Source organism: Pecten maximus, chromosome 14 (assembly GCF_902652985.1).
Source record: "Pecten maximus chromosome 14, xPecMax1.1, whole genome shotgun sequence".
NCBI lineage: Eukaryota > Metazoa > Mollusca > Bivalvia > Pectinida > Pectinidae > Pecten > Pecten maximus.
Window position 1 is genome coordinate 4,719,871 of NC_047028.1, and position 16,494 is coordinate 4,736,364.

At 32.4% G+C, this 16,494-nt stretch overlaps 2 protein-coding genes across 3 annotated transcripts in view; both read right to left on the minus strand.

Moving 5' to 3' along the window:
* Positions 1 to 6,868, minus strand: part of LOC117342697 — an 18,269-nt gene extending 11,401 nt beyond the window's left edge. The window contains exons 1-7 of one of the 2 annotated variants that reach the window (XM_033904905.1): positions 6,545 to 6,868; positions 6,008 to 6,169; positions 5,786 to 5,818; positions 5,287 to 5,307; positions 3,707 to 3,926; positions 3,424 to 3,453; positions 2,420 to 2,471 (exon numbers count right to left, since the gene is read on the minus strand). The gene's annotated coding sequence lies outside the window, so the exon portion shown is untranslated. The remainder of the gene's footprint in view (positions 1 to 2,419; positions 2,472 to 3,423; positions 3,454 to 3,706; positions 3,927 to 5,286; positions 5,308 to 5,785; positions 5,819 to 6,007; positions 6,170 to 6,544) is intronic. The other variant, XM_033904904.1, reaches the window with a different exon arrangement.
* Positions 1 to 16,494, minus strand: part of LOC117342657 — a 30,250-nt gene that overhangs the window by 1,091 nt on the left and 12,665 nt on the right. The window contains exons 4-12 of the mRNA XM_033904856.1: positions 15,325 to 15,660; positions 14,356 to 14,712; positions 13,913 to 14,089; positions 12,326 to 12,370; positions 7,277 to 7,618; positions 5,786 to 5,818; positions 3,424 to 3,453; positions 1,423 to 1,746; positions 937 to 1,207 (exon numbers count right to left, since the gene is read on the minus strand). Of these exons, the coding sequence (XP_033760747.1) occupies positions 937 to 1,207; positions 1,423 to 1,746; positions 3,424 to 3,453; positions 5,786 to 5,818; positions 7,277 to 7,618; positions 12,326 to 12,370; positions 13,913 to 14,089; positions 14,356 to 14,712; positions 15,325 to 15,660 (1,915 nt within the window). The remainder of the gene's footprint in view (positions 1 to 936; positions 1,208 to 1,422; positions 1,747 to 3,423; positions 3,454 to 5,785; positions 5,819 to 7,276; positions 7,619 to 12,325; positions 12,371 to 13,912; positions 14,090 to 14,355; positions 14,713 to 15,324; positions 15,661 to 16,494) is intronic.

Here is a 16,494-nt window from a genome sequence, read left to right on the forward strand (position 1 = left end):
TTAATTTTCTAATATATATATATATATATATATATATATATATATATATATGAAATGCAAGCACATTTCATGTATTTTTTAAGGTTGAGGCCTTCAAAAAATCGAAAATGTTTTTTCTAATTCATCAGTCAGGTGGATGTTTTCGCTCTATGTGTAGTTTGTTCCTCGATAAGCATCAAGTTGTTACCTTTGTTAGGACAAACATCCTCACTGCAGTCAACACAAGTAAAAGAATTTCCGTTTTCTATCTTCACACACTGTCCATTACAGATATCGAAGCCTCGGGGATCTCCGTAGCACGTGACATGTTTCTTGCAATTGTTTGGATGGTGTATTACCTTAGTATCCGTCGTCGTACAAATGTCACCTAAAGTATAAGTATACATCATTCCACAGTGTTATACAAATAACATTGCATTTATATAACTTAGCTGCCACATCAAACCGATTTTTGTTTCATAAGCAGATAATGTATTACTCTATATTATATAGGTCCTGTTGACAAGTCAATAGCAATAATAACAGGAAAGGAATCAGGATTATGTACATATTGTAGTTGCTTATTATTATACACATTTCAGTGACAATTTAACTTTGAATGACTTTACGGTTTGGATGATTAGGTTTCCCTAATACCATTGTATTTTAGAGCTTGTCATTTTTCTCTATTCTTTTCCTCGAATGGAAAATGAAATCTAGTAAACCGATGTTTGGAACATTTTATAGAATAACATCTTTCTTATAAGTACATCATATCAAGCAATTTCTGTATTGACATTTCCTATACATGTATGCTGCAAATTTATCATGTTATTAAGCTTTTAACTGTCAACATTGCCCCTATTTGTTGTCCGAGTCTACTTACTTGGAATCAATTCGATTGTTTCGTTATTGGAGTATGTTGTGAGACTGTTGTCGGAACTGTATATACCACACCTGATCACTCCCCCATCCATGTCGGGTTGGAAGTCTATCTCGAATTCCATCGTTCGTTCTGTACTGTTACACAGCCATTCACTCGGTGTATTCTCAATGTTTGACACGGAAATTTCACTGAATAGAGAAGATCCTGCGGCTGCGTACTGAACTTTTAAATCTCCGGCAGGATAACCCACATCTCCAGTACATTTATGTTTGTGAAGAGTGTTCAAGCTCGAGCCGACAATCTGGTGACCATTTAAATCGAATACGGGAACTGACGGAATACCTAGACAGACATAAATATCGCCTTTATAAAAAGGTAGAATAATCATTTAAAATTCTAAGGCTGTATATTAACAATGTTTTACTTCAAACGCTTCTTTATTGACCAAGTAATTTATTATGTATTGGAAAAGAATGTTCGTCATTCTTTGTGTTTCACCTGAAGTTAAAATTTGGAAATCGTCAGGAAAAAAAACGGTAGAGAGACATTTTACTTACGTCGGATATTCAGTACCGAGTCTGGCGATTGAATCTTGACTGGTGTGTCGTCATTCAATACACAGATGTAAGTCCCAGCATCGCTGCAATTCACCTTGGTAAATGTAACGACGACATTTCCTTCATCCGTCTGACTGGCGGTTATCCGGGGAGACAATGGCTCTGTTATCAAGGATCGGTTTACTCTTGCAATCAGAACGTCCGCAGCAGGATCTTGACGGCTAACGTCAATATATTCCCAGGACGAGGATAGGACTCTACACGTCATAGTTAATCCGCTTCCATCTAATACACCAACGTATTCAGGCTGATCGAACGACACATCTGCAAGAAATGGGTAAAATTTCATTATTGCTTTCTTTCCTATTTCATCAAAGGTTTTTTGAAGAAATTATTGAGCAATCTCACAGGTATCTTGGTTCCCACTGTTGTATATGTATCGGCTCTATACTTCACATTTTTAAAACTTGGCTTTTTGAGATGAGTGGTGTGGTTTTTTTTTTATCAAGTTTGCTTAGATTTTGGGGCCAAGCCATTACACAATGAACGTTCGTAACGTATAACAATATATAAACCTGTCACATTGTAAGAGGTCATTGCGCAAAACAGCGAAGAGAGTCAAATCTTAAAAGTATTTCTAGCTTTACTGGTTGTTTTAACAGATTTTAAAAATTCATAATGGCAGCTATTTATTGATTAATATGTAACTAAAAATATATATCATGCATTAATTTGTACCAATAAAAATAATTCCTAACAATATGCTTATTTAACAAATAATATGTACCAATATGCTGATTTAACAAGCAATTAATAAATACCAATATACAACAACAAAGTGATTTCGTAATTAATCAATATTTACCAATAATGAGATTCTACAAGTAACAAGTATGTAGCAATGAAAAGATTTAATATCTACTTATTACAAAAATGTATGTCCAAATCTGCAGATATTATATTATAGAATTCATATCGACAATGACAAAAAACTGACCTGGTTGAATTGTTGTAGTAGATGGGGTTGTAGTTGTTTACAACTGTTGAGACTGAAAGGTAGACAGAACATCACGTGATTCATTGTATAATTAATGTCTTACTTGGTATACCTCAACAGTCATGTATAATCCTTTCGAACGTAAATACCAAACGATACGGGAACAGAATTACGTTGAATATCTGCATGCAATCTAGACCAAGTGTCTTGACAAAAGAAAGAAGTAAAATTGATCGTTTTGAGCATTCAAATATCCATTGTACCGTATAGATCTCAATGGAGTAACAGTTCTTAACTAATTTAATGTTCTGTAGTAGTCGTTTGTTAGCTTCTCCCGTAATTTACCTTGTTCTTTAATAGTCGTTTGTTTACTTTCTGTCGTAATTTACCTTGTTTTGTAGTAGTCGTTTATTACATTCTCCATATTTACCTTGTTCTATATCAGCTGTTTATTACTTTCTCCCTTAATTTACCTTGTTCTGTAGTAGTCGTTTGTTTACTTTCTCCCGTAATTTACCTTGTTCTTTATCAGCCGTTTATTACATTCTCCATATTTACCTTGTTCTATATCAGCTGTTTATTACTTTCTCCCTTAATTTACCTTGTTCTTTAATAGTCGTTTGTTTACTTTCTGTCGTAATTTACCTTGTTTTGTAGTAGTCGTTTATTACATTCTCCATATTTACCTTGTTCTATATCAGCTGTTTATTACTTTCTCCCTTAATTTACCTTGTTCTGTAGTAGTCGTTTGTTTACTTTCTCTCGTAATTTACCTTGTTATATATAAGCCGTTTATTACATTCTCCCGTAATTTTCCTTGTTAGGTAGCAGTCGTTTGTTGCTGTCTCCTCTTTTCCTCTAATGTACCCACTTTTGTCTTGGTCGTCTAGTGTTTCTCCACGATATACAATATATAATATACCTTGTTTCCCCCCCCCCCCCCCCCCCCCCCCTCTCTCTCTCTCTCTCTCTCTCTCTCTCTCTCTCTCTCTCTCTCAATTTACCTTGTTCTGTTGTTGTCGTTGGCTGGTCACCTATAAAACATAGGTTTCATTATTATTATATGTTTTGTATAATTTGCATAATGTCCACTTTGAATATATAGTAGTTGTTTTGAAAGGTAATCTTAACCTATAAAGGTATGTTTGCTTAGCTACACAGCGGGAGATTTTAAAATTCTCCTACCGTTATGATTAACTCTAGTCTACAATGAAGATAAGTAAAGGTATCTCTACCAGTCCGACATTTGAAATAAATGTGATGTTTTGAGAATTAAACGTGTCTCACCATATGCTGCACATAAGGAGTTTTCATACTCAGTAGTACAAGTTTGCGCCGACTCTGTAAAGTTGGTGAAATACTGATCTGTGGGGCACGTTCTCGTCGGCTTGTTTTACTCCATTCGCACACCACACGTACTGATCACACTTAGTAGGGTAGATATCCACCGGGGGTATGTACCATGATCCAGTTTTATACGTAGAACAGTCATACGGATCGTTGGTAGCTGTAATTATTAACAAAATGGTAGTTAAACAACACTTCACATGTCTATACGAATATGTCACAAAGCGTATGTTGATAAAGTCCTATTGTTTTTCAATTTGTAAAAAAAAAATCTTTTCCATTTGTAAAAAAGAAAAGTTTATTTTGCGGCCTTATATAGAGACTATAAATCTAATTGATATATATTACTGGTTCACTTTCCCTTGTCATTTACAGACAGATATCATAGATATATGTATGGGGAAAAAATAAAACCATATTATCTAATTTAGCTTTAAGTTGTCGAGTTTTATTTAATTACAGCATATGTCAAATATTGTATAAATCATATATAATGAAAACGTTCATATACGCATACAAAAGAAGTACTGTATACGTTATTAAATTCCAATTGTTTAGAATACATTTCTATCTTAATTGACTTATATTTGAATATATAGCTATAATATTTATTGAAACAAAGAAGACAGTAATGAGATAGTATTTAACAACTCCCTTAAAGAGTATGGAAGGAAATGAAAACTAAATGAAGGAAAAACTAAGTTATATTCAAAGTTCATCATCTTCATTTTCCACACCAAAGCTAATGCGTCTTCCAAACACATTTTCAAGAGAAGTAGGATTCCATATAGCAATATATTTACCGGGTAGCGACTTAAAGTACATTGTTACATGTATGCCCACGATCCAGGCAGTCCAGGTAAAGATTCAGTATGCGGTATCAATGATACAGGTACATGTATATGAATAATTAATACAAAACATTACGTCATAGTATACACAGATATGAGAAGGGGGTGGGAAGAGACAAAAAAAACAAAATTAGAAATATGTAAATGCAAGTGGATATACAAATATTTAAAAGTAAACTGCCTTAATTGATTAATATAAGTAAGATTTATTAATATTCGAAAATTGTCTTCACCCTAGTAAGAGAATAATGTGATGAATCCTTCGTATCTAACCATGAATGTCAGTGGAGACTAGTGTGCAGTCAAACTAAATCGTTCTGAAACGTACTTTGATCTTTACTTGCACTCAACTTATATATTATACATATAATGCTTTCATCAACAATACTCTTATTTTTCTTTTTTTGTGTGTTACACGTCCCGCAATGCCATGGAAAGCATAAGTTCAGTACCCTTTCAGAATTTAATCAGCGTCTTGAAAATTCAAAGTTACCACATTCATTGAATAAACCGATCACCGAAACAAGGAGAAAGCAAAGGAAAAGACATTTTGAACACAGCGTAAATGCATATATATTAAAGTTGTACCGTCGTTAGATGGCGAGTTTTAAAAAGTAACATATGGTATATTAGTTATGTTAATTATAGCAACAGCTACATTGATGATACCTCTTGATGTGGTTGTGGAGACTGAAATTTTATATTCATTTGTTAAATGAATAAAACAATACCGCACGAGCATTTGAATTATTAAATTTTATAATTAAGTGTTGCATATGTTACCTTTTGGATGTTCTGACACTGCTGATGAACCCCAAAGCTATGACGTTGTCATTAAAGACATCAAATAATCCACACCCTGAACTTCTCATTAATTGATTCTCATATATTTTTATTTTGGAAACAAAATACAGTTAATAATCGAAGTATTCACAATCAGAATATATTGAACAACTTCAACTATATGTCACAAAGATATTAAGCCTACGATTCAGTTATGAATTCAACATATTTCGACGCCATAAACTTTCCATTTATTGTCTGCAATAATATTCATTGTTAATTACTATCTTTGATCACTTTATCCACAATCAGAATATAGAAACTTAAGTTGAATACCGCAATTATATCACACTACATACAGATGTAATGTAATCATTCAACTTACCTGAAGATTGCGTGGTAGTTAATGTGGTATCTCCTGTCAAACAAACAAATAATAGTTTAGTGATAAGTTTAGTCTTCATACCAGAGAGGATATAGAATGGATACAGTACTGACTGACTGTTATGAAATACATTAATTATGTCACGTGTTTTAAGTGTAATCGTAATTATAAACCATACATCATGTTTTTAAAGTTACAATTACCTATTGATTTATACGTTACCTTGATGACAATGATCGCAGTTAGTAGAACAGTTTTTGTAGACAGGATTGAAACAGAGAACTCCACACGGCTGGTCAGTGATGACCCCATCTCCACATGTCACGAATCGGTAACAATCGTAAGGATTCGCTACCTTAGTATCGTTAGGTCCACATACACTCGCTGTAAATGGTAAAAAGGATGGTGACTGACATCGTGTAGTTATAATTTTTTTCCATTTACCAAATTCTTGTTCAATTGTTTGGTAAATTATATGAAACTACCTTGGGATATGGAAAGACTTTAATAAAACCTTATAAATATGGCAATCAATTATATATAAGAAAGCAATTAAGTCGATAACTGTTAAATTTTAATTGACTTGATACACATAATGGTCATGCTGGTATAAAGGTCGGTATGCAATGTCTAAGCGATAAATAATGACACACTAAAATACTCTTTACATACATTGCAATGTCAAATTGAATTGATTTAAACAGAAGTCATTGAAACTTTAAATGTTCTGAACCACCTCTGTTATAAGGTCTAACTTACATGGGATAACAAGCAACGTGACATTCATCAGAAACTATAGTGACGTTCTTCATCTTTTCACTGTCAATCAATGAAGCGGAACATCGTGCGATGGTTCCGTTCTGGCTGAGAGATAATGACGATTGCGTGTCTATGGTCCGAGTCACCATGCATTCGTTCTTTTGGTCCGTCGGATTGTTGGAGCTCGGGATGGGAATAAATTTTGATGCAGCTTTGTCAAAAGTCTCCAGTGTCAGAGTCCCTTTGTCTGTACCGATTTCGCCTTCACATTTAAAAGTCTGTACCTTATTCTCAACAACTGAGGCAAAGGTCAATGATATTGTAGATGGTGTCCGTGGTATATCTGAAAACAATCAGGTGTTTATCAGAAAACATGGCGAACTGTTTGAGCTTTTGATCTTGATGGATATTGCTTAAAAGAAGTCTTCAACAGATGTGTTCCAGACAAACAGCTGTATTACAGTTTCATTAGTTTTACCTCTGCTGTATCTAACCCTCAATTTATATTTAGATGCAATATCTTATGTGTTCTTGTACAATCATTTCATCATATTAGGGCTTACTAATTTTTTTCTTCAATATATGTGTTTTCCTGATTTCAGAAACAAAGTCTTCAATGGAATTGGAATTATAAAACTTACCAAGCACCCTAACCCTATCTGTGAGGTGGTCACACACAACACACTTACCTAATACATTTATTTGTGAGGTGGTCACACACGACAAACTTACCTAATACATTTATCTGTGAAGTGGTCACAGACGACTGATTACCATTGGTTAAGTTTACGGAGAATGTTCCACTCATGGCGCAGGCTATTTTGGGTATGGTGATGTTCATATATTCCATCGACCCAGCTTTGTGGTATGAAAGGTCAAGGCTGCTCCAAACGGGATCCGTCGTCGTGATCTCCTTTGAAGACTTCGTGATACTTCCTAATGGTTGCATGTCTGTCCCAGCTGATATCGCGGATACGTGTGATAGGGCAATTGTATCAAAATTACTACTTGTAATTTGACACTGAAGGAATGCTGCATCATCGATATATTCTGACATATCGTCACAAGTTAGCACTGAAAATAAAGCAAATGCGACAGATTTTAACGAAATAGTTAGATATATATTTCTTTCTATTAAAAAAGAGGAAACGCGACGTTAGTGCAATGTACATCCGATGGTTACTACGATTGTTTAGCGGAACAAGGACGTATCTCCAACAATAAATATCTCCAACATGGAGTGCTTATAAGTAAAGGGTCGTATCTCAAATTTAGCAATTTTTAGATTTTAATAAATTACAACTACGATTGAGAATTTCTTATAGAATTTGTACATTATATCAATTGAAATGGTCTAATTATGTTAAAATACTATGAGATTTAAAAGAATTAGACAATTTCCATTGATATAAAGTACATATTCTATAAGAAATGCTCAGTCGGAATTGTAATTTATCAAAAAAAAAAAATGATAAATTTGAGATACGACCCTTTACTTTTAAGCACTCTATGTTGGAGATACGTCCCTGTTCATTTATGATGCATATTTTAACTACATATGATGTAAACACGTGTAAACTGTTGGGATAGACAACCGAATGTGATATATATGCTAGTCTAGTATGCCAACATTTGCAAGTGTAATCTGCGATCATGCTAGTGCAGGAACGTAAATACATCCGTTTACACGCTTGACCAGGTGTAGACTACACTAATTGCTGCCATGCTCTACAGTACATCACTTCTGGGACGAGTTGTCTTCGGATATATCAGGTATCTTACCAGGGGAAGTCAACTGTTACAACAATACTATAACTACATATAATGTAAACTCAACTACATATGATGTATACTATAACTAAATATGATTTATACTCTAACTACATATGTTGTATACTATAACTACATATGATGTATACTATAACTACATATGATGTATAATATAACTACATATAATGTGTACTATAACTACATATGATGTATACTATAACTACATATGATGTATACTATAACTACATATGATGTATACTATAACTACATATGATGTATACTATAACTACATATGTTGTATACTATAACTACATACAATGTATACTATAACTACATATGTTGTATACTATAACTACATACAATGTATACTATAACTGCATATGATGTATACTATAACTACATATGATGTATACTATAACTACGTATGTTGTATACTATAACTACATATGATGTATACTATAACTACATACAATGTATACTATAACTACATATAATGTATACTATAACTACATATAATGTATACTATAACTACATATGATGTATAATTTTAACTACATATAATGTATACTATAACTACATATGATGTATACTATAACTACATATGATGTATAATTTTAACTACATATAATGTATACTATAACTACATATGATGTATACTATAACTACATATGATGTATACTATAACTACATGTAATGTATACTATAACTACATATGATGTATACTATAACTACATATGATGTATACTATAACTATATGATGTATACTATAACTACATATGATGTATAATTTTAACTACATATAATGTATACTATAACTACATGTAATGTATACTATAACTACTTATGATGTATACTATAACTACGTATGATGTGTACTATAACTACATATGATGTGTACTATAACTACACATGATGTATACTATAACTACATATGATGTATACTATAACTACATATGATGTATACTATAACTACATATGATGTATACTATAACTACATATGATGTATACTATAACTACATATGATGTATACTATAACTACATATAATGTATACTATAACTACATATGATGTATACTATAACTACGTATGATGTATACTATAACTACATATGATGTATACTATAACTAAATATCCTGTGTACTATAACTACATATGATGTGTACTATAACTACATGTAATGTATACTATAACTACACATGATGTATACTATAACTACATATGATGTATACTATAACTACATATGATGTATACTATAACTACATATTATGTATACTATAACTACATATGATGTATACTATAACTACATTTGATATATATTATAACTACATATAATGTTTAACATAACTACACATGATGTATACTATAACTACATATGATGTATACTACAACTACATATGATGTATACTACAACTACATATGATGTATACTATAACTACATATAATGTATACTATAACTACATATGATGTGTACTATAACTACATATGGTGTGTACTATAACTACATATGATGTGTACTATAACTACATATAATGTGTACTATAACTACGTATGATGTATACTATAACTACATATGATGTATACTATAACTACATATGATGTGTACTATAACTACATATGATGTATACTATAACTACATATGATGTATACTATAACTAAATAGGACGTATACTATAACTACATATGATGTATACTATAACTACATATGATGTATACTATAACTACATATGATGTATACTATTACTACGTATGATGTATACTATAACTACATATGATGTATACTATAACTACATTTGATGTATACTATAACTACATATAATGTATACTATAACTAAATAGGATGTATACTATAACTACATATGATGTGTACTATAACTACATATGATGTATACTATAACTACATATGATGTGTACTATAACTACATATGATGTATACTATAACTACATATGATGTGTACTATAACTACATATGATGTGTACTATAACTACATATGATGTATACTATAACTACATATGATATGTACTATAACTACATATGATGTATACTATAACTACATATGATGTATACTATAACAACATATAATGTATACGATAACTACATATGATGTATACTATAACTACATATGATGTATACTATAACTACATATGATGTATACTATAACTACGTATGATGTATACTATAACTACATATTATGTTTACTATAACTACATATTATGTATACTATTACTACATATGATGGATACTACAGCTACATATGATGTATACTATAACTACATATGATGTATACTATAACTACGTATGATGTATACTATAACTACATATGATGTATACTATAATTACGTATGATGTATACTATAACTACATATTATGTATATTATAACTACATATGTTGTATACTATAACTACATATGATGTATACTATAACTACATATGATGTATACTATAACTACATATGATGTATACTATAACTACATATGATGTATACTATAACTATATGATGTATACTATAACTACATATAATGTATACTATAACTACATATGATGTATACTATAACTACATATGATGTATACTATAACTACATATGATGTATACTATAACTACATATGATGTATACTATAACTACATATAATGTATACTATAACTACATATGATGTATACTATAACTACATATGATGTATACTATAACTACATATGATGTATACTATAACTACATATGATGTATACTATAACTACTATATGATGTATACTATAACTACATATGATGTATACTATAACTACATATGATGTATACTATAACTACATATGATGTATACTATAACTACATATGATGTATACTATAACTACATATGATGTATACTATAACTACATATGATGTATACTATAACTACATATGTTGTATACTATAACTACATATGATGTGTACTATAAATACTTATAATATAAACTATGATATATGCTATAAATACATATAATATAAACTATGATATATACTATAAATACATATAATATAAACTATGATATATACTATAAATACATATGATATAAACTATGATATATGCTATAAATACATATAATATAAACTATGATATATACTATAAATACATATAATATAAACTATGATATATGCTATAAATACATATGATATCAACTATGATATATGCTATAAATACATATGATATATACTTTTGTATATACTATAAATACATATGATATAAACTCTACCTACATATGAACCGATGGCCTGTGTATATCACGATAAATTGTCAGGTCTTGTAAACCTTCATGTCTAGACAGAATTTACTTTAGTTTTCTTAAATATGTTTTTATAGAAGAGTACCTGATATAGATGATAAACATATAATTCTTTATGCTTGTCTAGGATCCAGTAACTGAACATTCTCTGTATTCTATTGTTTCTCTTAGTTGTTGTTGTATACAGCTGTAAGCATTACCCATCGTTTGTTGTTCAACATTTCTCATGGGTGCATATATTCCATGGACGTATTTTGAACATTTTTTATACATGTATATTACCCGTAATTAGCTCTAACCGGACGGGCGAATGTACTAACTTTGTTGGGCAGGAAAACTACGGAACAATTGTTTCGCAAGAACGACCATTGTCTGCTTTTGGCCAGCAAAGAAATCACCCGCGTACTAAATGTACAAACTACCTTAAACGTGATGTCAGCTCGTTTTGTTCATTTCCTAGTCAGTTGATCAAGCTATGCCAGCTTATAAATATGTATTAGATGATCTGTCTGCCTGTGTTGGCTTTTGAGACAATACCATTTTACATTTCATTTGTAATTTGAGAAAATATCACAAACTTGAAAAAACAATCATTAATGGTCTTTTTATCACCTAACTAGGATAAGAACTGTTCATATAGCACTGATTGTGTAACTGGACAATTTATTCTCTAAAATTAGCACTACAATAAAAATTAATTATTATATTCGAATAAAAAAATTAACAAAATGCTGCCAAAGGTAAAATTTTAAGCTACTTACATGTTGGACCGACAGGCGTTGTCGATGGCGGAGGAGTGGTAGTTGCTACAATATAAGACCACGGATAACAAAAGTTATATCATCTACCATACAAACCACAGGTAACAAAAGTTATATCATCTACCATACAAACCACGGATAACAAAAGTTATATCATCTACCATACAAACCACAGGTAACAAAAGTTATATCATCTACCATACAAACCACGGATAACAAAAGCTATATCATCTACCATACAAACCATGGATAACAAAAGTTATATCATCTACCATACAAACCACAGGTAACAAAAGTTATATCATCTACCATACAAACCACAGGTAACAAAAGTTATATCATTTACCATACAAACCACAGGTAACAAAAGTTATATCATCTACCGTACAAACCACGGATAACAAAAGTTATATCATCTACCATACAAACCACGGATAACAAAAGTTATATCATCTAACATACAAACCACGGATAACAAAAGTTATATCATCTACCATACAAACCACGGATAACAAAAGTTATATCATCTACCGTACAAACCACGGGTAACAAAAGTTATATCATCTACCATACAAACCACGGATAACAAAAGTTATATCATCTACCATACAAACCACAGGTAACAAAAGTTATATCATCTACCATACAAACCACGGATAACAAAAGTTATATCATCTACCGTACAAACCACGGATAACAAAAGTTATATCATCTACCGTACAAACCACGGATAACAAAAGTTATATCATCTACCGTACAAACCACGGATAACAAAAGTTATATCATCTACCGTACAAACCACGGATAACAAAAGTTATATCATCTACCGTACAAACCACGGATAACAAAAGCTATATCATCTACCGTACAAACCACGGATAACAAAAGTTATATCATCTACCGTACAAACCACGGATAACAAAAGTTATATCATCTACCATACAAACCGTCACATTGTACCTAATACAATATTATCTGTCATAGAAACCGTCACATTGTACCTAATACAATATTATCTGTCATAGAAACCGTCACATTGTACCTAATACAATATTATCTGTCATAGAAACCGTCATATTCTATCTAATACAATATTATCTGTAATAGAAACCGTCACATTGTACCTAATACAATATTATCTGTCATAGAAACCGTCACATTGTACCTAATACAATATTATCTGTCATAGAAACCGTCACATTGTACCTAATACAATATTCTCTGTCATAGAAACCGTCACATTGTACCTTATACAATATTATCTGTCATAGAAACCGTCATATTGTACCTACTACAGTAATATCAATTATTATTGTTACATACAATACAATATTATCTACCATACAATGCCATGTACCTGTGGCGAGAAATTACTGATGTACAAACAAGGTTTCCTTAGTCACCTTTCCTATATAAGAGGCATAGATCAGTATACGATATATACTTACGATACATATTACTGAAATAATATATATATATATATTTGTAAGTACATGTTAGCTGTGATGGATATTCATCATCTAATCGCCAGAGCACCGAAACAAGATATGAGCCTGGAATAACAGGACAGTTCAATATGTTACTCACGAGGAGGACAGGGTACATTGTCACAGTCGTCACAGTCAGCATACGTCTGTTTGGACACGAAACATTGGTCTCCACACTGATTAACTACTAACACTCCACTATAACACTCCACGTGTTTGTGACAGTTATTAGGATGAGCTGTTACTTTGTCGCCTCCTAAATCTTCGCATATATTGTCTGAAAAGTAATAATAGGGAGTAAAAGTATTAACAATTTGATGTCATTTTGATCACTGATAATAACAAGTTTAAAACTCGGGTATCGATAAAAATAACAAGGATGCAATCGAAGTTTGAACTCTGAATTATTTACTTAAATGTATATATGTTATGATCTTCGAAAACAAACGATTTGGCATATTTATTCAGAAATGAATAATCGACTACTATTAGACGAACTGATCAAGTATATACAAAGCTTGTACTGAACAATTAAAGCTCTACCTGGTACAAGTTCTATAGTGGCGTTGTGTGAATATGTCCTGAAGTCCCCGTCACCATTCACAGCAACACATCGGACCAACGCTCCTTCCATGTCATCCTGGAAACTGATTCCGAATGACATAGTTCTTAAGGTGTCGCTGCATTCCCATGTGGGAGGATCGACTGACACACTCTTCAGATCGGTTGATGGAAGCTCCTCAAACGTGACAGCGTCTGCCCGTAGTATTTCAATCACCATCTTACCCTCCGGGTACCCAACATCCACACTGCATTTATGTCTGTGTGACGGGGCCTGTGGATCATTAGGTATGGTTGTCTGGTGTGGATCCAGCTCCAGTTTGGGGAATCCTGGGGGACCTGGAATATCATTTATGATATATAATTAATATACTAATTCGGTGGTTAATACTATTAATCACCATGATTAGCTATACATATAATTAATCCAATCTACCAATATACCGTTATTGATACCCACGACATTACCTATACAGTACCGACACAAAATATCGCCAATATATCCAAATATATGTTTTTAAGTTATAACATTCAGATACATTAAGTGATATTTGGGATGACAGAATTAGCAAGCTGGGCATAGTATGTGTCTCTACAAGTGATTTCAGAATGTTGTTATTGGTAACATTACAAATCGGCGTATTATAGTGTTGATAGTTGATATGTCATTGATTTAATTAAAAATGTTCCTGAACTTGTAATGTTATAATACCAATATTCCATGTATGTATACATTGATCAACCATATGGGGTAAGTATACCACGCCTTTATACTGATAACATGTGCTAAAGCTCGTTACCTCAACTATACAATAGTCCCGAACATTGTCTGATTTATTTGATATTGTAGTGTCACCACTAGACGTAAAATTATTAATTAGTATATCATATGTTCGTACCTGCATGGATATGCCTTATAGAAACTTCTTTTTATATCCTTTAATAACTTACGTTTTACGGTAGTAACTTTGTCTGGTGACGTCAAAATGGAAATGCTGTTATTGACTACACAGCTGTATATACCGATGTCCTCACATGCCACATTGCTGATTTCAAATGTTAGTACCAGATCATTTCCGTCGGAAGATATTTCTCCATTTTGTATTCGTGTGTTATCATACTGAACGTTGGCACCATCATAAATGACGAGTGTAGTATCATTACCAAGGACATCACGTCTATAAATTGTCATTCTCGATGAAGGTGAAGTGTTTGAGGCTGTACATCGGAAAGAAGGTGACACGTCGCCGTCATCTAGTGTATCGTGATAGCTGTCGAATGACACATCTGTGGAACGTAAAGATAATAAGCACACTGAGTATTACTGAAATTCAAATTACCTATATATATACATCTTTATCACAGAGGTCTACCGTGTAGGTCTCAAACAGCATTACTGTCATATAGGTGTACCATGTCGGTCTCACACAGACCTACCATTACTGTCACAGAGGTTTACCATGTCGGTCTCATACAGACTTACCAATACTGTCATAGACGTTTACCATGTCGGTCTCACACAGACCTACCATTACTGTCAGAGGTCTAACATGTCGGTCTCATACAGACTTACCAATACTGTCATAGACGTTTACCATGTCGGTCTCACACAGACCTACCATTACTGTCAGAGGTCTAACATGTCGGTCTCATACAGACTTACCAATACTGTCATAGACGTTTACCATGTCGGTCTCACACAGACCTACCATTACTGTCAGAAGTGTACAATGTCTGTCTCATACAGACCTACCACCTCTACCAAAGAGGTGTACCAGTTCTGCCTCAAACGTATCTACCCTATCTGTCACACATATTTACCATTTCTGTCACATAGATCTACCCTTTCTATCACACAGATCTACCATTTCTGTCACACAGATATACCATTTCTGTCACACAGATCTACCATCTCTGTCACACGATCTACCATATCTGTCACACAGATATACCATTTCTGTCACACAGATCTACCATCTCTGTCACACGATCTACCATATCTGTCACACAGATCTACCATTTCTGTCACACAGATCTACCATTTCTGTCACACAGATCTACCATCTCTGTCACACGATCTACCATTTCTGTCACATAGATCTACCATATCTGTCATAGAGG